Source organism: Callorhinus ursinus, unplaced genomic scaffold (genome assembly GCF_003265705.2).
Source record: "Callorhinus ursinus isolate GAN/ISIS: 27379988/994484 unplaced genomic scaffold, GSC_fseal_2.0 scaffold4, whole genome shotgun sequence".
In the NCBI taxonomy this organism is placed as follows: domain Eukaryota; kingdom Metazoa; phylum Chordata; class Mammalia; order Carnivora; family Otariidae; genus Callorhinus; species Callorhinus ursinus.
Genome location: NW_027397066.1, coordinates 106,035,641 through 106,060,804, shown reverse-complemented (window position 1 = coordinate 106,060,804; position 25,164 = coordinate 106,035,641). Strand labels below are relative to the sequence as shown.

The window sequence follows — 25,164 nt, the reverse complement described above, 5'->3', positions numbered from 1 at the left end:
TGCCATCCCTATCAAAATACCACCAGCATTTTTCACAGAGCTAGAACAATCAATCCTAAAATTGTATGGAATCACAAAAGACCCCAAATAGCCAAAGCAATCTTGAAAAAGAAAGGCAAAGCTGGTGACATCACAATTCTAGACTTCAAGTTATATTACAAAGGGGTAGTGATCAAGACAGTATGGTATTGGTGGAAAAACAGACACATAGATCAATGGAACATAACAGAAAACCCAGAAAGGGACTCACAACTATATGGTCAACTTATCTTCAACAAAGCAGTAAAGAATATCCAACAGAAAAAAGACAGTCTCTTCAAAAAATGGTGCTGGGAAAACTGGACAGCTACGTGCAGAAGAATGAAACCTGACCAATTTCTTACACTTTACACAAAAATAAATTCAAAATGGACGAAAGACCTAATGGATGAAAGACCTAAATGAGACCTGAAATATCAAAAATCCTAGAAGAGAACACAGGCAGCAACTTCTCTTCTCTGACATTGGCTGTAGCAACTTTTTTCTAGATAGGTCCCGTGAGGCAAGGGAAACAAAAGCAAAAATGAACTATTGGGACTACCTCAAAATAAAAAGGTTTTGTACAGCAAAGGAAACCATCAACAAAACTAAAAGGAAACCTTCAGAATGGGAGAAGATATTTGCAAATGACATATCTGATAAAGGATATGTCCAAAATCTTAAAGAACTTATCAAACTCAACACCCAAAAAACTAATAATCCAGTTAAGAAATGGGCAGAAGACATGAACAGACATTTTTCCAAAGACATACAGATGGCCAACACACATATAAAAAGATGCTCAACATCACTCATCATCAGGGAAATACAAATCCAAACCACAATGAGATACCACCTCACACCTGTCAGTATAGCTAAAATTAACAACACAGGAAACAACAGATGTTGGTGAGGATACAGAGAAAGGGGAACCTCCTTAACTGCTGGTGGAAATGCAAACTGGTGCAGACACTGTGGAAAAAGTATGGAAGTTCCTCAAAAAGTTAAAAATAAAACTACCATATGATCCAATTGCAGTACCAGGTATTTACCTAAAGGATACAAAAATATTGATTCAAAGGGGTACATGCTCCCCAATGTTTATAGCAGCATTATCAACAATAGCCAAAAAATGCAAACAGCCCAAGTATCCATCAACTGATGAATGGATAAGGAGGTGATACACACACACACACACACACACACACACACACACACACACACAGGAATATTATTCAGCCATAAAAAAGAATGAAATGTTGCCATTTGCAATGATGTGGTTGGAGCTAAGAGTATTATGCTAAGTGAAATAAGTCAGAGAAAGACAAATACCATATGATTTCACTCATACGTGTAATTTAAGAAACAAAACAGATGAATATCCGAGGGGGCGAAGAAAGAGAGGCAAACCACAAACAGATTCTTAATTATAGAGAACAGACATTTTGGGGGGGGGTGAGCAGGGGAGGGGCTGAATAGGTGATAGGCATTAAGGAGGGCATTTGTTGTGATGAGCACTGGGTGTTGTAAGTGATGAATCACTAAATTCTACTCCTGAAACTAATATTACACTGTATGTTAACTAACTAGGAATTTTAAAAAAATCTTGTAAACAAAACAAAACAAAGCTAGTCTACAGTTGCCAAAGGTGGGGCACAAGAGGAAACGTAGTCAAGTCCTAATTTTACAAGGCCTTTTGGACCATGGCAAGGGGTTTGGATTTTATAGTTTAAGAGTTCTAGATAGAGATTTATGTGTCAGATATCTCTGGATAGATTTACTTTAATAAGAAATTGGAAGAAGGATTTGAGGTAGATAAGATTTAAGTCAAGAGAATAGTTAGGGGGATGTTTAGATACTAGGCAAAGATGGTATCTAAAGCAAGGCAGATATGAAGAATTCTTAATCTCAGGAAACAAACTGAGGGTTGCTGGAGTGGTGGTGGGTGGGAGGGATGGGGTGGCTGGGTGATAGACATTGGGGAGGGTATGTGCTATGCTGAGCGCTGTGAATTGTGTAAGACTGTTGAATCACAGACCTGTACCTCTGAAACAAATAATTCGTTATATATTAAAAAAAAGAAGATAGCAGGAAGGGAAGAATGAAGGGGGGAAACTGGAAGGGGAGATGAACCATGAGAGACTATGGACTCTGAGAAACAAACTGAGGGTTCTAGAGGGGAGGGGGGTGGGGGCATGGGTTAGCCTGGTGATGGGTATTAAAGAGGGCACTTTCTGCTTGGAGCACTGGGTGTTATGCACAAACAATGAATCATGGAACACTACATCAAAAACTAATGATGTAGGGGCGCCTGGGTGGCTCAGTTGGTTGGGCAACTGCCTTCGGCTCGGATCATGATCCTGGAGTCCTGGGATCGAGTCCTGCATCGGGCTCCCTGCTCAGTGGGGAGCCTGCTTCTCCCTCTCACCCTCCTCCCTCTCATGTTCTTTGTCTCTCATTCTTTCTCTCTCAAATAAATAAAATCTTAAAAAAAAAAAACTAATGATGTAATGTATGGTGATTAACATAAAATAATAATAAATAAATAAATAAATAAATAAATAAATAAATAAAGCAAGGCAGAAAACATGGAAAGTAAGAAAAACATTTAAGAAATGCTTGAAAATCCCTGGACTTTGAGACTGATTGAATGAGATGAAGACAGAGGAAGGAATTAATGTCGACCAGATTCCTAGTTGGTGACTGTACTTTCATGCATCCTTTTATGCATACATATGCATAGACTCATTTTATATAAATGGGAACAAAACTATAATACATGTCATCTTCCCTTCCTACTTTTCACTGACATAAATGTTAAATATTCATGTTCTTAAAATCATAAAATCATATAAAAACATATATAGGATTATGCTGTCATTGTTTTGAAAAACTAGAATTATTACATATTCTATTATATATAAATATAATGTGGAGGGGCACCTGGGTGGCTCAGCCATTAAGCATCTGCCTTCGACTCAGGTCATGATCCCAGGGTCCTGGGATCGGGCCCCGCATCGGGCTCCCTGCTTCTCCCTCTCCCATTCCCCCTGCTTGTATTCCCTCTCTCACTGTCTCTCTCTCTCTGTCAAATAAATAACATCTTAATTAAAAAAAAAAAATAAATAAAATGTGGAATCATCTTTCAAATGTGTGTGTATATATACATATATACCTTTAACATGTATCACCCCTAATGGCTGCATTAATGGTTCCTATCAAGGATGAAGCACATTTGGTCATTCACCTCCTTATAAGCTAGCTTTGTGTTCAGTATTTGTTTTACTCTTATGGACAATGATACAGTAACCATCCTTATATGTATGTATACATATACATTTTTAACCAGAGATTATACCAATTCACATTTCCACCAGCAATGAATGAGATCCATTTTCCTCACCTCTAAATTTAAGATACTTCACTTTAAGAGGAAGAAGAAATTAAAAGGAGATAAGAGGAACAGGAACAAAGACAGGGAAATGAATGTACGAGACTCATGAAAGAAGGAACCATGTATAGTAAAAAAAAATGAACTGAGAAGTCACAAAGATCTGGGTTCAAATTCTGTTCTATTGACATTTTTACTTTTCTAAGCTTTAGTTTTTCTCTTCTAGAAAACAGGTTATAGCTACCTCACATGGCTGTTATCAACAGTAAATTAAAAAATGTGCTTGGCATGGTAAGTGTCAAATAAATGTCAGTCCCTTTCCTCTTGCCCAACAGAATAAAAAATGTAGAGAAACTTATAACTTTATTAGATATAGCACTCATACTTCTGTATTCTTCCAACCCCTAGCAATAAAGGAAGATGTCTCCAATGACCTCTATTTGCTAGGCTCCAGGCTAAGTGCTATTGGCTTAAGAAGCAAACTAGAGGGGTGCCTAGGTGGCTCAGTTGTTAAGTGTCTGCCTTCGGCTCAGGTCATGATCCCAGGGTCCTGGGATCAAGCCCTGCATAGGGATCCCTGCTCAGTGGGAAGCCTGCTTCTCCCTCTCCCACTCCCCCTGCTTGTGTTCCCTCTCTTGCTGTGTCTCTCTGTCAAATAAATAAAATCTTTAAAAAAAAAGAAGCAGCAAACTAGATGCGGCCTCTGTGGCTCCCATAGTTCAGTATTCCTGGAAGGTTCCTTATTCCTACTCCAGATGATTAATTCCTATTTAGATAAACATCAAGAGCATAACTGATTAATGTGTTAGAAAGTTTAACAGAGTTGTGAAGACTGTATTCTCAAACTAGTTCTACTAGAAGAGGGTGTATTAAAGACAACAACTACGAAAAAACCAACCTTTCAGTCCAACTATTATTAATAACAAAATTAAATAAATTAATATTATATGTTGATACTCTCTCCTCCAGGAGATGGAGCTTAATCCTTCCTCCCCTTTAATGTGAACTGGACTTAGTGATGCGTTCCCAAAGAACAGAGTATGGAAAATGAGAAATAGTAACTTCACAGTGAAGAAACCTTGCAGACGTTACCTTAACCAAGAGCTCCAGGTTATGAAAAACAAGAAACAACTAAGAAACTGTCACAGACCACAGGAAACTAGGGAGACTTAATGATTAAATGCAATATGATATTCTGGATTAGATCCTAGAACAGAAAAAGGACGTAAGTAGATAAATGGTAAAATTCAAATAAAGTCTGGAGTTTATTTAATAGTACTGTACTAATGTTAATTTCTTAGTTCTGGCAAACATACCATAGTTGTGTAAGATGTTAACACCAGGGGAAACCGGGTGAAGGATATAAGGGAACTCTCTGTACTATGTTTGCAACTTTTCTGTAAGTCTAAACTTAATTCCAAAAGAAAATGCTTATTTTGAAAAAGGAATTAACTCTAGCAGCTTTAATTCTGATTTTTTTATAATACAGATTTTCGTAAGTGTTCTTTAATCTCTTTTCTGAGATCCTATGGTACAAACTGCAAAGTTGTCATTGTGTAAATGTCTTTCGATGAGATTATTTTGTTTATTCCACTATTCTCTGAACAGAAACAATTGTATATTCATTGCTTGCAAAGTTTGAGGACAGTTTCATTGGTTTTCAAGGCTCTAAATGATGTAGTAAACATGAGCAGTCCTTCTTCCCAAAGAAAGATTTGCTAATTTGCAAATAACCAAGTTCACTTACATAAACAGTAACATAACTATATTAAAGAAAATGAATTTCAGATAATGCTAATAAGTTTCTCAATTCATATTCAAGAATTCTACGCTGAGGGGCGCCTGGGTGGCTCAGTTGGTTAAGCGTCGGCCTTCAGCTCAGGTCATGATCCCAGGGTCCTGGGATTGACCCAAAACAGGCCCCCTGCTCAGTGGGGAGCCTGCTTCTCCCTCATCCTCTCCCTCTCCCACTCCCCCTGCTTGTGTTCCCTCTTTCACTGTCTCTTTCTCGGTCAAATAAATAAAGCTTAAAAAAAGAAAAAAAGAATTCTACACTGATACTAATTTTTTTCTTCTAAATTATTGAATCTCTCAGGTCTTTATTTACATTGTCAACATTTTTTATCAATTGAAATGGTATTGGGATTTTCTTGGCTACCACAGGAAAAGTTATGAATAGCCAGACCTACTGGTTCATTTCCTTAAGGAAAACAGACTTTTGTTACTACTCCAAACCTGTTACAGTATACTTTGTTTTCCTTTTTAGTGAGCAAAAGCACCAAAGTGGTCAACACACATGGTGCTAATATGTACAGAGGGACAATTCTAGGGACAAAGAAAAACCACACACAATAAAAACACACACAATAAAAATATCATAACAAATAAATATGGATTCTATCTGGTGTTTGTTCAGTACTGGTCTGTCCAACATTTTTCTGTGTTTGTTTTTCTGTGCTCTGTCTACCAGCAATATCTAATTTTCATCCTTGAAGTCTTTTGATCGTTTTCTAGGAGAAAGCCATAGTTTGAATGGTTAAAATCTATGCTAGATGTTATGGCAGCTTGAGGGGTGGGGAGCCTGGGATGGGCTGGTGTTCTTTCTAGCCTAGCCACAGTCACCACTGGAACAAATGTGAAGCATGGTAGAGAAAAGGAAGGGATCAGCCAGTAAATTATTGTGTACTCACTGCATGAAATAAATTTTTACATCAGGAAGACATCTCCATTGGAACTATATTAATAATGACCCCATTCCCAGGACCATATTCCCTACCTCTACCCCCTTCAGTTAAATGGAGCATGCTTACAAAGCACTAAGTTAGGGATAAGATCTGAGCCTGGCAAAATTGAAATCAGAGGCCAGCAAAACATTCTGTGATAGGGCATTTTTGTACTTTTAAAAAATGTCAGATGGACTGAGGGCTCATCACCTAGCTAAAATGCAAGTGCCAACAGTGAAGAACAAAAACCGCTATAGGAGAGCCAAGTTTGGAGAAATTAGGTCTAAGAAGTATCAAAAAAGGTAAAGGAGAAGGTAGCACATAAGTGGGACATTGAGTGATTTTGATAAGATAGGAAGAAAGGGTGTTTCGGAGAGAACAAAGGCCATACAAGTGTAGGTGTGGAAGTACACCAGAGATAGGAGAATGAGCGTATGTTTCCGCATAGTAATGTTAAGCACTGAATGTTTGTGTCTCCCCAAAATGTGTATGTTGAAACCCTATCACTCAATGTGATGGTATTAGAGAGGGACCTTTGGGAAGCAATTAGGGTTAGATGAGGCGATGAGGATGGAGCCCTGGTGAATGGGATTAGTGCCCTCATAAGGGTCATGAGAAAGCTTGCTTGTTCTCTCTGCTCTCTGCCATGTAAGGATACAAAGAGAAGTCAGCAATCTACAACTTGGAGGAGGGTCTTCACCAGAACCTGACCATGCTGGTACAGTGGTCTTGAACTACCAGCCTTCAGAACTGTGAGAAATAAATTTCTGTTGTTTATAAGCTACTCAGTCTATGCTATTTTTTTTTATTTTATTTATTTTTTTGAGAGAGAGTGTATGTGCAAGCGGGAATGGGGGTGGGGGTGCATAGGGAGAGGGAGAGAGAGAATCTTAAGCAGGTCCATGCCCAGTGCAGAGCCCAATGTGGTGCTCAATCCTAGGACCCTGAGATCATGACCTGAGCCAAAATCAAGAGTCAGATGCTTAACTGACTGAGCCACCCAGGCACCCTATACTATTTTTTAAATAGCAGCCTGAGGTAAGACAAGTGGGAATAAAGAAAGCTTTAAAGAAGGAAGATCATCAAAGATGAGATCAGAGAGGCCAGGGACAAATCTGAAACAGCTTTAAAATCATCCTAAGGAATCTGGAATTTATTTGGGAGGCTACTGAGCTTTTGAGTACTATAGAAAAATGATTTACTGCACTTTTTTTTTTTAAGAACAGTTTTAGGTTCAAAGCAAAATTGAGTTGAAGGTACAGAGAGACTCCCTTCCTCCCACCTCCTCCATTATCAACATCTCCCACCCGAGTGATACATTTGTTCCAATGGATAAACCTATACTCATATATTATAATCACCCCAAATCCATAGTTTACATTACAGTTCACTCTTGGTGGTGTATATTTTACAGGTTTAGGTAAATGCATAATGACATGTATCATCCACCATTATAGTATTATACAGAGTAGTTTCACTGCCCTAACATAATTATCTTACTACTTCAAATTTTAAAATAAAAGTCAGAATAAATGAAGGCCCATGAAGCTTCTCAATCAACACCAGGAAAATAGTTTTCAGGTAAAGAAAAGCCATGTCTTTGGTGAGAAGTATATAGGGGTCTTTCTTTTGTGCGTATTTCAAATTTTTCAGAAAAAATAATTTTGAATTAAGAAAAAAGAAAAGCATGTCTTTATTAGGTCATCTACACAAAGATTTTATAGAAATTCTTGAACATTCCGCCTTCAGTTTTCTCTTTAACCACACTGCCACTTAGAATATGTAGTGTTCTCCCTCCTGAAGATATGGAGGAAGTTGTGAAACCGCTGACAAAGATGAGAAAACTTGTTATAAGAGAGATCTCATAAAACAATAGCTTATAACCAAGAATTCTTCTAACTCTGAACCCCTCAAGACCAGGGAAAACTTGATGAAATTAAAATGTTAACACTTTTAGGCAAGCAAAATAATCTTGTAAAATTTGCATTTCTCTTAGAGAATCCTCTACTGTATGTACATATCAAATCACCACATTGTACACCTTAAATATATACAATTTTTATTTGTCAATTATACTTCCATAAAGCTGGGGGAAAATGAGGAAATGAAACTCAGCTTGGATTGACCCTCTTCCAAATCAAATACATGTCACCTCTACCATCAACTCCTCTTTGTCTCCTTGTCAATCCCTCACCATCAACTGTTCACAATTTTCCTGTTCCTAGGATTTGACAAATCTCACAGTCAACAAAATTCAGTTAAGTAAATACTCTCATTCCCATTTTAAGACGTGAAAACTGATCCTTACAGAAGTCATGTGACACATATAAGGCCATATGGTTGGTGGCAGGGATAAAGAGACAGGTTGTCTGACCCCTATCTTAATCCAATACTCATTACACTGCACCAGATGATTATTTCAGGCAACACTTCATAAAGAAATTCCATTGTAACTGAAGTGGTTGAATTATTTGCAATACAACCATCAGTGACCAAGCCTGACATATTAGCTGTTTTTTAAATCTCAGCCTTCTCTTCTGGATCACAGGGATGAGCTAGTTAAGGACATGAATATTTGCTTCATTTTATTTAGCTTCACTGGTAATATTAACACGTGTTTAATTCTATCTTTGATTCAAACTGCCACAATATATCTTTTTATAGTAGGTTCTCTAAGAGAAAAATGATTTAGAACTGTGTTCTAGAAAGCAAATTCTGGCAGCTGTAGGGAAAAAAGACTAGAGATAAAAGACGAGGCATCCAGATCAGTTAGAAGGCTACTCCACTCTTATAAGGGAGAGTCAAGTGCTTTAAGTCAGGCAGCGCCTCTGAAGAAAAGGAAGAAGGAGGGGTGGCTATCAGAAAAGGAAATCAACAAGACTGGAGACTTACTAGATCTGAAGACATGAGCAAGGAGAGAGTGATGTCAGTAAGTAAGATGGGCAATGCTAGAGGAGAAACAGGGAAGATATGAATTATCTTCAAACATGCTGAGTTGGAAGTAGAGAGAAGGGGTAGCAAAGAATGGCCATTTCTCATCATAAACTTAGATATACACTGTTCGAATTTCCAATCTATGTAATTTGATAAAAGAAATTAAATTAAAAGAAAAAAGAAGTCAGAGTTCAGAGCAGAAGAAAAAGGGAATTATCCTAAATTGGATGTTAATACAGTATATGGCACCATGACTTTGAAATATTTTGATTCTTCAAGTGTAACATTCCTATGTTAAAACCCAAGAAAAGAATAAATTCTGGTATATTCATACAATGGAATCCTATTCAGAAGTTTAAAAAGAATGAACTACATATAGGCAACAACATGGGCAATTCCTATCTCTTAGCTTTGACGAGTAAGATTAGGTTCACATGTTCACATGTCCCTGTGCCTTTGATTATGAAGTGATCTTGTCCAGAGGTGCCTGGGTGGCTCAGTTGGTTAAGTGTCCCATGGTTGGTTTTGGTTCAGGTCATGATCTCAGGGTTGCGAGATTCCACGGCAGGTTCCACACTCAGCACAGAGTCAGCTTGAGATTCTCCCTTGCCCTCTGCCCCTCCCCCACCTCACATGCTCGCTCTCTTTAAATAAATAAATAAAATCTTAAAAAAAAAAAAAAAAAGAAGTAATTCTGTCCAAACCGGGAAGACCACTTCTGCAGTGGTGACTCTGCAAGTTAGAGAGGTAAATAGGAACAGACCAGAACCTACCCGGTCAGATCAGCAAATCAATTCTCATGTCCTACACATGAAGAAGGGACAAACATAAAATCTGAATTTTTTTTTTTAAGATTTTATTTATTTATTTGACAGAGAGAGAGACAGCGAGAGAGGGAACACAAGCAGGGGGAGTGGAGAGGGAGAAGCAAGCTTCCCGCCGAGCAGGGAGCCCAATGTGGGGGTCGATCCCAGGCTCCTGGGATCACGACCAAGAGCCGAAGGCAGACGCTTAACAACTGAGCCACCCAGGAGCCCCATAAAATCTGAATCTTGACAGGACTTGAAAATATAGACCAGCCAAACATTTTACAATAGAGATTTACTGTACTTTTACTATTAGGAAGATAAAGACAGTGGAACATCTGGAGTAATGAGTGAATCACTAATGTGGAAAGCTTAATGCCCTTTAAAAATATATATATATATACACACACAAATGTTTATATATGTATATATAAAATCCATATTTACATGTATTTTGAATCACAAAATTTTTTTTTTTTTACAAAATGTTTTGAGGTAACAAGTTTTCTTAACACAAGGTCCTCAGACTGCTTATTTCCTAGGAAACAGGGCTAGTTCATTTACCTTCATTCCATTAAAATCAGGGCACTCCATTTGCAATCAGGTCTCCTAAATTTCTATACTAAAACACTCAGCTGTATGACTATGGGTAAATTACAGATTCTCTCTGAGCTAAAAATATGTGTTTCTAAGATGCAGAGAAATCAAGAGCTTGAGTCTCAGAGGTCTATGACTCCATAGCAAGACCAAATCAGGTCTCCTGTAATCCATACTTCATCCAGTGCCTCACTTGATAACCATAATTTTTAAATTATTTTTTAAGTGACCACAGCAGAAGATTACACAAAATACTTGATAGTCTCTTCAAGAATGTAATCTGTCCTTATTGAGCCTCTAGAGTATATTAAGCAGTCATTAGTTTTCCCTCACTCTTTTAAAGATAATGGCAAAATTTTACATACCCAGAGGTGGAAATAATTGCCAAGTAATTTTTACTCCTAAATACACATTAAATACTTGTAATTATTGTTCCTAAATAATACACTTAAAATGTCATCCTAAAACTGACTATGCATGGCAGTCTATTATGGGATTGGTTGAGGTTTTGGCACCTAAACCTTTTCACTGTTAGTCATTCATTTCAAACTAGGGCTAATTTACTTTTCCAAAAAGGTCTTAATTCATAGCAGTAAGAAATAGATTTCTTCAAAATTGAAATAGCATTGGGTCCTATGAATCAAAATAACTTTTTCAATATTATTAAGGATTAAAAAGTGGAAAATAACACTTAGATATTTTGTATTTTAAAAATTCCATTATTGGGACACCTGGGTGGCTCAGTCAGTTAAGCGTCTGCCCTCAGCTCCTGGTCATGATCCCTGGGTCCTAGGACTGAGTCCCACACCTGGCTCCTTGCCCAGCAGGGAGTCGGCTTCTCCCTCTGCCTGCTCCGCCTGCCGCTCCCCCTGCTTGTGGGCTCTCTCTCTGACAAATATATAAATAAAAGTATTTTTAAAAAATAAAAATTACATATGGCACTAAGTAGAAAACAAGAAAACCACGAGAACGCATAGGAAAATATAGCAGAAATACCCCCAAATGCTGAGAAGTTGTCCTTGAAGGTGAAGACTATGGGTGGATTTTCTTTTATATATCTACCCATTTTTATAACAGGAAAAAAATCTGTATAATTTAAATAGTTGATTTATAAAACGTGGAGCGTATCCTTCCACTAAAATCACAAAGATCATAACGTCAGAGAAGACACTGCGATAGGATCAAAGAGTTTTGTGACCATCCTAACAGATATACCCGTAAATATAGAACCCGCCACAAAGAGGAGAACCTCCTCGTCTGACAATAATAAAAAGCCCCGAATAGCGAAGAATGGCACGTCACTGCGGCTCACAATACCGCACAACTGGAACGTGGCTCAAATAAATCCCTTTGATTATAGAACCTCAAACACTCAATCCCAACTACGCCAACATTCTGGCAGTACCCCCCAGCCCACGTGTATACTCTCTGGATTGAAAGGATGGATTTAATTGTCCCTCTTCAAGACTCTTACTCATAATCGCTACTCGCTGAGGAGTATGAACCCGAGTAGCTGACCCGATCTTCGTAATCGCAATCCTCATCTTCTTGTGAAGAGGGGTCTCCAGGGAGCTCATCTGGACTATGACGAGAGCTACACGAAATCGGAGACGCCATCATCAGGAATGCAATAGGTACAAGTCGTGTAATTCAAGTCTCGAAACTACAGCTCGCCCTAACCGCCATGTTGTCTCCGCCAAAGGAAGGGGCAGAGGCCACGTGACCACCAACCCTTGGCTGCAATTGGTGGCGGTTGGGTTGCCAGGGAGACGAGGAAGCTTTCCCGAGAGCGCGAGAACTACTCAAAGAAGCCAAAGAGGTGAAATTTCCCGGAGGGCGTCTCAGTTGGAGGAATTCAAGTAGCTAAAACTTCACCGCTTAGCTTCTCCTAAATGCACTCTTGGAGCCGCATAATTTATCAACGGCGGAGACCCATTGGTGGTTTTTTTTCCCCCCTTTTCCTTCCAGTTTGCACTTTGCCCTGTGTTTCTACGAGGAACAGCTGCCCAAAGCCTTAGAGGCACGAAGCCTGGGGTTCCCTTGAGGTAAAGGAAACTCCTCTCTACCTTTCCCCGGGGCCTCTGCCTCTTGTGCTGGGAAGGGACACTTTTAAGCAACGCCCTCTAAGAGGTGCTAATGTAAATACGCCCCATTGTTTCTTTGGTTTTCATATTGTTTCGCAATTGCAAATGTTTTTATAGTTTTCCCAAGCAGATATTGTAGAGTGCTTCAAATGGGTGGCAGTGTTGTGAAATCAACTGTATGTTCATTTTGTAACGCAAACTTATAATTTGTTCTCATCACTGAGTTGGAAGTGTAAACTGATGAATTTTATCGGTAATTTACGAGTACCTCCATCAAATATTTTTTTCTAAGTACAAAATAATAGCATTTATTGAAGTCAGCCATTTCTCAAATTATTTGTTCTATTCGTATTCAATGCTAAGTATTCACATCCTATTAAATAAATATCCTTATACTAAAATAAAGAAACTGAAGCTTAGGTTATTCACCTTTTTTTCCCCAAAGATTTTATTTATTTGACAGAGAGAGAGACAGCGAGAGAGGGAACACAAGCAGGGGGAGTGGGAGAGGGAGAAGCAGGCTTCCCGCGGAGCAGGAAGCCCGGTGCGGGACTCGATGCGGGGCTGGATCCCAGGACGCTGGGATCATGACCTGAGCCAAAGGCAGACGCTTAACGACTGAGCCACGCAGGGGCCCCAGGTTATTCATCTTAATGGTCAATTGGCTAGAAGGCAAAAAAGTCAAACAAAAATTGAACCCAAGTCATTAACTACTAGATTATATTTCCTCCTCAGGACTCAGTAATTCAACTATTACGGATCTATTCCAGGAAAATAAAGGATGCAAAAAATTTATAAAATTTCTGAAAGTGTAAAGCTGAAAGCAATCTAAATGTTTGACAATAGGGGAAAAGTTAAATAATAACATATATGAAATATGAATATTATGAAATAGAAATGTTTTCAAAGAGTAATGCATGGGGGAAATATTCATTTTATAGCAAGTAAAAAAAGGATATAATATTTATGATCTCACTGGATGGGTGCTGGAGATTCAACTTAAACTACCTGGACAGATGGTGGAGACTGAAAGACAAATAGGCAATTTATAAAATACAGTGATAAGTATCATGATAAATGCAGAGTTCTAAGGAATACCCAAGGGAAAATAGACTGAGGTGTCGAGGGCCACAGCAAATTTCTTAGAGGAAGTCTAAACTTCTCTTGTTCTTATGGAATATTATAATCCAAAAAGAGAAGAGAAGTGGGAAATGAGTCCTCGCATGGCCCAAAGTGGTTATATGCAGGGACAATTAAAAAAAAAAAAGCCTGAGCAGGGGGTGCCTGGGTGGCTCAGTCAGTTAAGTCTCTGCCTTTGGCTCAGGTCATGGTCCAGGTCAGGATCCCCAGGTCAGGCTCCCTGCTCAGCGGGGAGCCTGCTTCTCTCTCCCCCTCTCCTCCTCCCTCTCCACATCTTGCTCTCTCAAGTAAATAAATAAAACCTTAAAAAAAAAAAAAACCTAAGCAGTAGCAGGCTAACAGTATTTAAACTTTCAAGATGCAATTTAGTTTCATTTGTCACAATACACTATGTACATTTGAATATCCTAAGCATTTTTGTTGTATAATTTTTAAATGTGCTTTTTCAGAATTGTATGCCAGCTATTGAATATTGTTTTGCAGTTTGCTTTGAATTAATTTATAAAATTGTTTTTTTCTTATGTAAGAGGTATAGAGCACAGAGCTTATACTTGTTTATTTAAAATTATAATTTAAAAAAGTTTAAGTCATCCCTGGAAATCCACAAATTTTTCTTTAAAAGAGGTTTAGATGTCGCTCCGATTGGAAAACGGGGGACTAGTTCACAAAGGGATAATGGGGCAGAGGAGGAGGAGGGTAGCAGGAGAAGATGGCATCTAGGGCACAGATGGAAGGATATGACCTTGCTGACATGTCTTCCTTAAAACTGGTGCCTAGGGGCGCCTGGGTGGCTTAGTCGGTTAAGCGGCTGCCTTCGGCTCAGGTCCTGATCCCAGGATCCTGGGATTGAGTCTCACATCGGTAGGGAAAAAAAAAAAAAACTTAAAAAAACACCTCAAACTGGTTCCTAAAGGGGGGTGCAGGTGTGGATGCTGACCTGCCAGTTTTAGTCAGGGAACTGAAATACTATCCATGTGATAATGTTTATTTTCTCAGGTAAGTAGAAGGCAACCTTGCCAGCTGAAAATGATGAAGGAAGTAATGGGGTTAGAAGTTTGAAGAGAATGGATCCAGGAAGGAAGGGAAACAAGTATTTCCATCAGCACTGAGGTCCAAAAAGATGTATTACTTTTAAAATCAGAGAAACATTATTATAAAAAAAAGTTGGAACCACTATAATAGTTATATTATGTTGGTTAAAACATACATACTTATTCTCACCACAATCTCAAATGTTAAAAATTGCTTAAGATTTCATTCCAAAATAAAGAATGCTTGGGGTGCCTGGCTGGCTCAGTTGGAAGAGCATGAGACTTTTGATCTCAGGGTCTTGAGTTCAAGCCCCACCTTAGGTGTAGAGATTACTTTTTTTTTTTAAGACTTTATTTATTTGACAGAGAGAGAGACAGGGAGAGAGGGAACACAAGCAGGGGGAGTGGGAGAGGGAGAAGCAGGCTTCCCGCTGAGCGAGGAGCCCGATGCAGGGCTCATCCCAGGACCCTGGGATCATGACCCCAGCCGAAGGCAGACGCTTAACTGACTGAGCCACCGAGGCACCCCTAGGTGTAGAGATTACTTAAGTAAATAAACTTTAAAAAAATACTTTAGGCATCTCTTTAATTTTGTTATTTTAAAATCATCTTATTGGAAGTAAAAAAGAAAAGAACATTTTAAATTTTAACAAAAAAACACATTTTCTTCATATAAATAACACTGAAAATTAAGAAACAAACAGATGAACATAGAGGAAGGGAAGGAAAGATAAAATAAAAACAGAGGGAGGCAAATCATAAGAGACTCTTAACTCTAGGAAACAAACTGAAGGTTGCTGGAGGGGAGGTGGGTGGGGAGATGGGGTAATTGGGTAATGGGCATTGAAGAGGGCACTTGATGTCATGAGTACTGGATGTTACATGGAACTGTTGAATCACTAAATTCTGCCTCTGAAACTAATAATACACTATGTGTTAACTAAATTGAATTTAAAGAAAATTTTTAAAAAATTAAAAAAGAACACTATTTTTTCTCTATAAATATCTAATAATTTCATACCCTGCTCATAAACCTTCAATGTCACCCACCCCATAAAGTCCAAACTGTATAGTCTCTTGACTACAAAAGAAAATTCCAATTCTACAAACAATTGAGCACCAATTAGGAATTAGATGCCTTATTTCCTGCATTAATCAAGTTAATCAAATGTGCCCAACTTGTCACATCAAAAGATCCCCTGGGGTTCTTGTTAAACAGAGAGATTTTAAGGCCTGCCCCACTTCAACAGGATCAGAATCTCCAGGGAAGTTGGCCTGGAAATCTCTATTTTAAAAAGTGCCCCTGCCCCTCAGTGATCCCTAGGTTAAGGTAAACTTGGGAAACACTGCCCTAAGCCTCCACTCAGTTCTAATGCTTCATACCTGCAGGCCCACTGACCATTTCCCCAGTAGGCTAGAACCCACTCCCACCTCCTGAATTTGAGCCTGGCAGACAGACCTCTCCCTGATCCAGAACCTACCATCTGTATAATCTTGAGCCAATCAACCTCTCCAAGCTGTGTTTCTTTATCTGTGAATTCAGATATTGGTACATACTTCACAGGACTGTTTATAGAGTCCAATAAGTTAATGCATGTACAATACCTAGCACATAAAGTGTCAACAAAACTTAAGCTATTTTATAAATCATTTACTCATGTGGTTCTTTTTTTTTTTTTTAAGATTTTATTTATTTATTTCAGAGAAAGAGAGAATGAGAGATAGAGAGCACGAGAGGGAAGAGGGTCAAAGGGAGAAGCAGACTCCCCGCTGAGCAGGGAGCCCGATGTGGGACTCGATCCCGGGACTCCAGGATCATGACCTGAGCCGAAGGCAGTCGCTTAACCGACTGAGCCACCCAGGCACCCACTCGTGGTTCTTTCACTGAGGAATGCTACTTATCCAAACTATCACATTTTACTTCAAGACCTAATTCTAATAGTACCCTTTTCAAGAAGCCTCCCACACTCTTTTCTTATCTCAGTGACAATTCCTCTTTCCACTTTCCCCTTATAATCTATCCAAAAAAGTTCTGTTATAACAAGTACCAGTCTGGGTGTTTCTAAATTATTTAGGAATGTGTCTATCTTTGCTACCAAACAACAAATTCCTGGAAGATATGGCTGTGTTTTTTTTGTTGTTTTTCAATCTTTCATCTTATACAAGGTTGAACAGGAGCAGGAAGTGCCACATAAAAGTATCTTTTAAGAAATGTTCTTTACAATAGCCATCTCTCTGAGTTATGTTAACTTCCTTGGCTAGTCTATTTCCATATGTTAATTTAATAGACAAAATCTGCCCCACCCAAAACGTTACCACTTTGCTTGATCTTTCACAAAAGAAGAAATAATAGCAATCACTTTATATTCTTATTTCAAATTTTCAGGGTGATATTAGCTAATCAAATTTCTCATTTTATATATCACATTTGTACTAACTAAATATCTGACAACCTTAGGTGTACTAGAGGGGATGAAGAACAGAAAAGAATAACATGCTATTTTCAGGGCCTTTTAAAAAATACTGTTTCATAATTAGCAATTTCAGGAAGACTTAAAAGAGACTGGGGTATATTCTCAATTTCTATTTTCCACTACACGGATGGCCAGCTGTCTTCTGGACTAAATATGTTTAGTTTAATATATATGACATAAAGTCCTTATTTTTCAGATTACCATCTCAATTAGGCAAACAATACAATTCTGACATAAAATACACCAGATAAGAACATAATTAAATATTTAGTGTCTTTAGCAGTTTCAAGAGCTCTCTGCTTAGTAGTAATGGAAGCTAGCAATGAGAAGTAAGTGAAAACAGGGCCGCGTGAGGTCACATCCATTAAAAAATTTTAAACCACAAGGAAAGTGCGCGGACTTGGCATTCTTTGAAACTAAGTAACATTGTCTTAATTGTGAACAATGAAACCACTCATGAGCTATGTGGTAATACTGACAATCCCAATCATTTTAAACATTATGAATAAATAACTTGGTAGGCCAGCAAAATAGGATTTTAAAAACTGACGCTTAAAATTTGGGATAGAGTCATATAAGAATAACATTTCAGCAATCCTATGTTTATAGATTGCATTATGATCTAAAATTCTAATTTTTCGGGGTGGCTGGGTGGCTCAGTCATTAAGCGTCTGCCTTCAGCTCAGGTCATGATCCAGGGGTCCTGGGATCGAGCCCCACATCAGGCTCCCTGCTCAGTGGAGAGCCAGCTTCTCCCTCTCCTGCTCCCCCTGCTTGTGTTCCCTCTCTCGCTATCTCTCTCTGTCAAATGAATAAATAAAATCTTTAAAAATAAAATTCTAATTTTTCTATATAAAAATTGAATTACCTGTAAAAATGTATGGACTTATTCCATAGAGAGCATACATTCTCTATTTCAATAATAATGAAATACAGATAAGAATACAGAGATAAACATAAAAGTAACTGAAGCAGGGGTGCCTGGGTGGCTCAGTCGGTTAAGTGTCTGCTTTTGGCTAGGGTCAGGATCCCCGGGGCCTGTGATGGAGTCCTGCATCGGGCTCCCTGCTCAGTGGGAGGCCTGCTTCTCCCTCTCCCTCTGCCTGCCGCTCCCCCTGCTTGTGCTCTCTCTCTCTCTCTCTGTGTCAAATAAATAAATAAAATCTTTAAAAAGAAAAAAGTAACTGAAGCAGATGGCACGAAGCTCAAGCCCAAAACCCTTCATTTACTCCTACTTATCCTCATTTTATACTTTCATTTACAGATTATTTTAAAAATCTGGTGAAACCTTCTACTGCCATAAATCAGTAGCTGCCAACCAGAAGGAAGGGAGGCCTCCTTAAAACAGGAACACAACAGCAACAGAAATTGTGGATGGCTGACAATCTGCCAATGGAGGAAAGTAGGAAACAAAAAGCAGACACAATAATTAAAAAAAAAAAGTCATAACTTATAAGTGAAATGCCAAGTACCCTCAATAGCACCTAAAAAAAGAAAAGAAAATTACTGCATTGTCAAACCCTACAGTAATTTGATAAGACCGTGAAAATGCTCGATCATTCCTAAGTGCCACGCATTCTCCAGTCAGAGAAGCCACATCTCATCCTGATTCTGGCACTATTAACTGAGTGAATGTGGATGAAGTCAGTTTCATCATCTGAAGACAGTAATAATAATCCCTGCCTACTGTACAGGGTTGCTAAGAACCAAATGAGATAACCCTTGGAATCTAAAGCCCTACACCTAAAGAAACAGACCAGTGTGTGCTATGTGCTATATTTAAAATTTTTTTATTTCATTATTTTTTTTAGTTTTTACTTTTCAAGTTTAAAGGATATTTTATTCATAAGGAATATTACCTAATGGGGTACACCTTCACCCCTGAGACTTCTGGATATTTGAGGTATCTTAAATATGCATATTTTTGCTGTTGGCAAAAGTATGAAGTTAGGTCATCAAACATTTTCAGAGACTTACCTCTAGCTCATTTTCTTTGTTGGCTTAGATGTCAAAACACACTACCACTCTGGCCTGGACCAGCGCCATATATTAGCCATTAGGCTTTGGGCAAAAGTCACTTAGCTGAATTTTCTGAATCTTTAGGAATAGCTATCATTCTGTGTTTTGTTTTAATTTTTTAGGACAGTTGTTAATATCATCCTTTATATTTGACAGAACTTTAGTTTTATAGAGCTCTTACATAAGTGAAAATCACACCACGACCCTGTGAGATGGGTATTATCCCTTTATATTACAGAAATAACAGGAAAATACAGATGTTAAAAATCTTGCAAGTCACACAACTAATAGACCACAGAAATAGGACTCCAAGGGAATGATTAAACTGCAATAGCCTTGTGCATGGATTTTTTTAAAAAGTCTTTGCAAAATACTAATGAGCCCTAATATAACTATTTGGGTACTTCTTATAATCAAAATGACACAAATATATGTTAATTTACTTAAGTAAAAGTAACTGAGAAACAATATTGAAGCTTTCCCCGACTCTGACAACCTATATGTAACTTCTAATCAAAAAACAGGACAGCTTTTTTGCCCCAGCTACTGTTACTTTAGTCTTGACCGTATTTGTAGCTAATACCTCACGCAGAAAAAAGTTTGTGACTTTGCTTCAATTTTGGTTTGGCTGATGTATGTTTTTCAAAAGCACAACAATTTAATGCTTTACAGTTTTGAAAACCATATTCACAACAGGAAATACACAACTAATTAAAAAAACACTCAGAAGACTTACCCTTTAAAATAGATGTAAAAATAGAATAGTCTGCTATTTTCTCTTGTCTATAAATTGTCTATGGCTCAAAACTATTGGTCTCTTTAATGCAATTGCCAAAATTTTGTGGATACCCGACAAGGGATGTTTTAAAGGAAAAATATAAAAATTTTATAAAACTGATATAAAAAAATAGGCCATGCTCTGGACTAGTCAATGAGAGCTATAGTGAGTAGATAAACATGGTTTAAAAGTTATCTGGTCTCTCTAATTTCTATTACATTATATCTAAATTTATATATGCAAGTAAAAGACCTTTGATAGGGGCGCCGGGGTGGCTCAGTTTGTTAAGTGTCTGACTTTGGTTCAGGTCATGATCTCGGGGTCCTGAGATCAAGCCCTGCATCAGGCTCCCTTCTCGGTGGGGGGTGGTCTGCCTCTCCTTCTCCCTCTGCCCACCCTCTCCCCTCCCCACTCATGCTCTCTCCCTCTCTCAATAAATAAATACAATATTTTTTTAAAAAGACATTTGATGAAATAGGAACTTGTGTGAAAATATAGCTTCATTAAATGAAAGAGAAACCTCTATAGATGTCTCAATTTTTTAATAAGTATGTTTGAAAACATTAAATAATAAATAACCACTAATAAAAATGATGCATTGACAAAACAAAAAGACTTTCATATAATGTTAAAAACAAAGCACTGTTAGCCATGACACTGACAAACACAATTATAGTTTCAGATTCCAATGGTTCTTATAGCATGTGGGAGCAGTTATTTGTAATTCAGATAGAGCAGTTTTTATATACTGAGCAGGTTTATTCCAGAAACACTCCACTACTTACTTCCGAAATAATCATTTCAGTCTTGATGACTATAGTTTAAACATATTCTCTTGCCCTGGTTCATTCAGACATATTTGTGCTTTGGATCTGAAACCCTGCAGTGTTAATCAGTTTGGAATTTTTTGGCAACTGACGCTTAAAATATGAATCTGTTATAGCAGGGTCTTAAGCTTAAAACCCCTCCCAGCATCATCAAAGTCATGCTGTGAATGAGTTTTTAGTTAGTGTTTTGGGGGATTATTTCTGGACTGTAATTTTATCAAATGCAGGGGGATTTGTCTTTGGGAAGTTAGAATCCCCTTTTAGCTGCTTGTTTGACAATATTTTATTGTATATGGCAGGGTCTCTCTTGGGGGGAGGGGAGAAGGAAACCAACTGTGGAAAATTGCAGGTTTCAGAAGACAGCTTTTAAATCGAAGAGACCCACTTTCTTCCTTGCACAATGTCTTTCTATTTTACTCATACTTCCAACAGAACAGGGTTTCTATAGCTCATATGGTTTTGTACAAAGACTTAAAAGGGTCACTTGAAACGTTTACAGATGAGAGAACTCACATAAACCTCCCCCTGACAGATATTTACTAAGGGTCACTTACTCTTTCTCACCACAAATGTATTCAAGAGATACTTTTGATATATTTCTAAAAGTTTTTCCCATATTATGTCTTAAGAAGGCCAGGCTTTCCTAGACTTAAAGCAGCATTAACTGCCTGACATTTCATCCATCCTCTCTTAACCTAAAAATGGAAAGAGAATTTGCTATCCACGCGAATTCTTATTTCTTTATTTTCTATAAACTCATCATAGTTACCATGGAATTTAATATTCGTTGGTCTATTTTACATAAAGTATAAGGTTGGACGAAGGTACCAGCAGTAAATTAATCACTAGCAGTTCACGGAAAGTTGGGGTTCTCAACATTCTTAGAGGAACTTTTAAATTTATTTTGTGTAGTTATGCGTGTAGACGCGCGCGCGTGCGTGTGGAGTGGGGGAGTGTGTATGTGTGTGTGGCCTAGGTGTGTGTGTGTGTGTTAGAATTTAGATCTGTTAAAAAGTGGCTCATTCTAACTCCAATACAATCAGAGTTCAAACAAAATTCTCAGCTATTTTTTTTCCTGGAGAAAGTCTAGAGGTGTTTAAAGAACAGCTTTGCTTAATTGTTTTTAGCTTCTTTAGAAAGTGGTGTTTTCTGTAGGTGGGTGGAAAACCCGGTCCCGCGCGGGACCAGAGTCCCAGCGGCGAGACCGCGTGGATCCGGAGCATCCAATTCTTGAAAGGGTGGGGTGCAGGCCCCAACGCCCTCCCGCGGCGAGCACCACACGGAGGAGAATCCCAAGTAAGACTCTTCACGCAGGACCCCCGAAGGAAAGTTGCCCCTCCCCTCGCCAGAATCCCCGGGAACCGAGGACCGTCTTTCCCGGGGCCCCCGGCCCAGCACTGACCTGTGTAAGAGGACGCGCTGCACAGAGTCCAGGTCCTCCAAGTTCCTGGGGGCAGGTCTGGGGATGCGGGACCTGCCCACCTGAAACATGCCCGCTTGAGACTCGCTGCAAAAGCTTACAAGAGGTCACAGGCAGAAGGCGGAGGGGGCGCCGAGGGCTCTGCCGCAGCGCCGCCTGCCTCGGGCACAGATGGGGCCGCGGCTGGGGAACCCCGAGCTGAAAGAAAAGGCTGCCAGCTTTGGACACTCAAAAACCTGAGAACGAAGGGCGGCGGTGTGCAGCGACGGCTGTCCCTGCCCTTCGCCCGCTTGCTACCCCGTGCGGATCTTGGAGCCCGGAGGCGGGCAGCACGGCCACCCTGGCGCCAGAGACCCCGGGGCAGGTGGGTGCTCTGCTGGCCGCCACCTCCGCCGGGGCTGGCCAAACCCACAGTCCCCCTCTTCCACGTCTTGGTTCCCCCCACCCCTCCAACTTGTCCGAACAAGCTTCGAGGTCCTTTGCACGCGCGATGAGCCGGCCAGTGCCTCCGGCCGTGCTGTCCCAGGCTGCGCTCTTTCGCCGCCTAGTGCTCCTCACTCTCCCTTCCTGGACAGTAAGTCTGTCCCGGGTAAGGGACACGGCTGTCCAGGCACCGCCCCCAGCAAAGGAAGCTACCACCTGCAGCGTGGAGGACCGTGAACAAGGGAGGAGTGGAGGAGGAAATGAGGAGGCTCTGCGGGCCCTGGCTGCCACAGCAAGGATGGGAGAGTAGGAAAGAGAGGCGAGTTAGATTTCAGTTTTTGGTGGGAATTTAAATTTGCCTAAAGAAGCTATATACATTCATCAATCTTGGTAAACATATATTGATTACCTGTGATGTGCCAGGCTGAGTTCTAGTCTTCAGAGATAAAAGGATGAATAAAAGGTGGTGGCTGACCAGTCTCACGTGGACTCCATATTCTCTTTTGGGATCTATGTAGTTTAAAAATACACTTCACCCTAGAAGAGAACATAGGAGAAAAGTCTAGATGACCTTGGGTATGGTGATTTTTAAATGCAACATCAAAAGCCCAAGCGATGAAAAAAATTGATGAATTGGACTTCATTAAAATTAAAAACTCTGCAAAAGATACTGTCAAGATAATGAGAAGACAAGCAATGGACTGGGAGGAAATATTTGCTAAAGACATATCAGAAACAGGACTGTTATCCAAAATACACAAAGAATTCTTAAAATAGAACAATAAGAAAAGGAACAACTTGATTTTAAAAAGGCAAAAGACCTGACATACATACTCACTAAAGAGGATATACAGACAGCAAAGAAGCATATGAAAACATGCTCCACATTATATGTCATTAGAAAATTGCAAATTAACACAGCAATGAGGTACCACCACACACTTATTAGAATGGCAGAAATCCAAAATACTGGCAACACCATGCTGGTGGGGATGTGTAGCAACAGGAGCATTCATTCATTGGTGGTGGGAATACAAAATGGTACAACCACTTTGGAAGACAGTTTGAAAGTTTCTTACAAAACGAAATATATTTTTACCATATAATTCAGCAATCACACTCATCAGCATTTACCCAAATGAAATGAAAACTTATATTCATACAAAAACCTACACATGGATGTTTATGGCAGCTTTACTCATCATTGCCCGAACTGGGAAGTAACTAAAATGTCCTTCAGTACATGAATGGATAAGCTGTGGTTTATCTAGACAATAGAATATTATTCATTGCTAAAAAGAAATGAGCTGTCAAGCCATGAAAAACATGGAGGAATCTTAAATACATATTACTATGTGAAAAAAGCCAATTTGAAAAGGCAACATACTATGATTCCAGCTGTATGACATTCTGGAAAAGGCAAAGCTATGGAGAAAGTAAAAAGATCAGTGATGTTTATAGCAGCTTTATTCATAATTGCCAAAACTGAGAATCAGTGATTTCCAAAAGGGCTGGGGGGAGACGAATAGGCAGAGCACAGAGGATTTTTAGGGCAGTGAAACTATTCTGTCTGATACTATAATGGTGGATAAATGGAGAAGAGATTGGAAAATGTTGTTTTAGTTATAAGGTACTACTGATTAGAGATTACAGATTAATTATAAGTAGTGATATATTAATTTTAAGATGCACGGTTATTAGCTGGGACTTGGCTATTCATTGTAGGATTTCCAAATGCCATTATATGTAGAACTTTTCTCTTGGGTTACTTTCTTGAATCCTGGCTGCCAGCGTTCTGGGAACCAAGTGGGTAAAGAGGATCAGCAATGGGGATCTCATCTCTTAATATATGTAGACTTTCACTTAATCCTTCTGTCTTAAATAAATCCTTCAGTCTTGCTTCACCTCTGCTCTATGCTCTGCCTGGTCTGAAAATGTTCATGTCTTTTGATTCAGAAATTAATCTCAAAGAAATGATAAGAAATGAAGATCATGATGTTCATTACAGTATGCTATCATAACAAATGTATAAAAGGTGTAAATATCCAAAATCAGTGTAATACTTATATAAAGTCCATTCATATAATGAACTGATACGTATTTACTAAAGTGAAATTTAAATAGAATGCTTAATGGCATGATAAAATATTTATGACTTAAACTTTAGCAAATATTCAGGAGACAAAATTGTACATTCAGACTTTGTTAACTAAGTAAAAATTAGGGAATTGATTGGATGGATAGTCACCGAATCTTAAAAATGACTGCATCTGGAAGTAGAGTTGTGAGTGATTTTTATTTTCTCTTTTAGGCTTTTCTGTATTTTTCAAAATTTTAAACAATAAATATATATTACTTTTAGAATTAGGATGTATTCACATATAAATATGTAAAAAGAATGATTTGAGAAAAGTTAGTAACTGAATTCTACAGGTGAAAATTTCCAACAGACTTCCATTCTCAGATATACATAAATGGTTTTTCAAAATATTGTGCAAT

At 38.8% G+C, this 25,164-nt stretch overlaps 1 protein-coding gene across 6 annotated transcripts in view; it reads right to left on the bottom strand.

Moving 5' to 3' along the window:
* Window positions 1-22,697, bottom strand: part of INTU (inturned planar cell polarity protein) — a 94,266-nt gene extending 71,569 nt beyond the window's left edge. For 5 of the 6 annotated variants that reach the window (XM_025874277.2, XM_073892242.1, XM_073892238.1 and 2 more), the window contains exon 1: window positions 11,944-12,118. In XM_025874277.2, the coding sequence (XP_025730062.2) occupies window positions 11,944-12,089 (146 nt within the window). In that variant the 5' untranslated portion in view covers window positions 12,090-12,118. Of the gene's footprint in view, window positions 1-11,943; window positions 12,119-22,224 lie in introns of those variants that run through there. The other variant, XM_073892239.1, reaches the window with a different exon arrangement.
* Window positions 22,698-25,164: the final 2,467 nt, after the last annotated feature.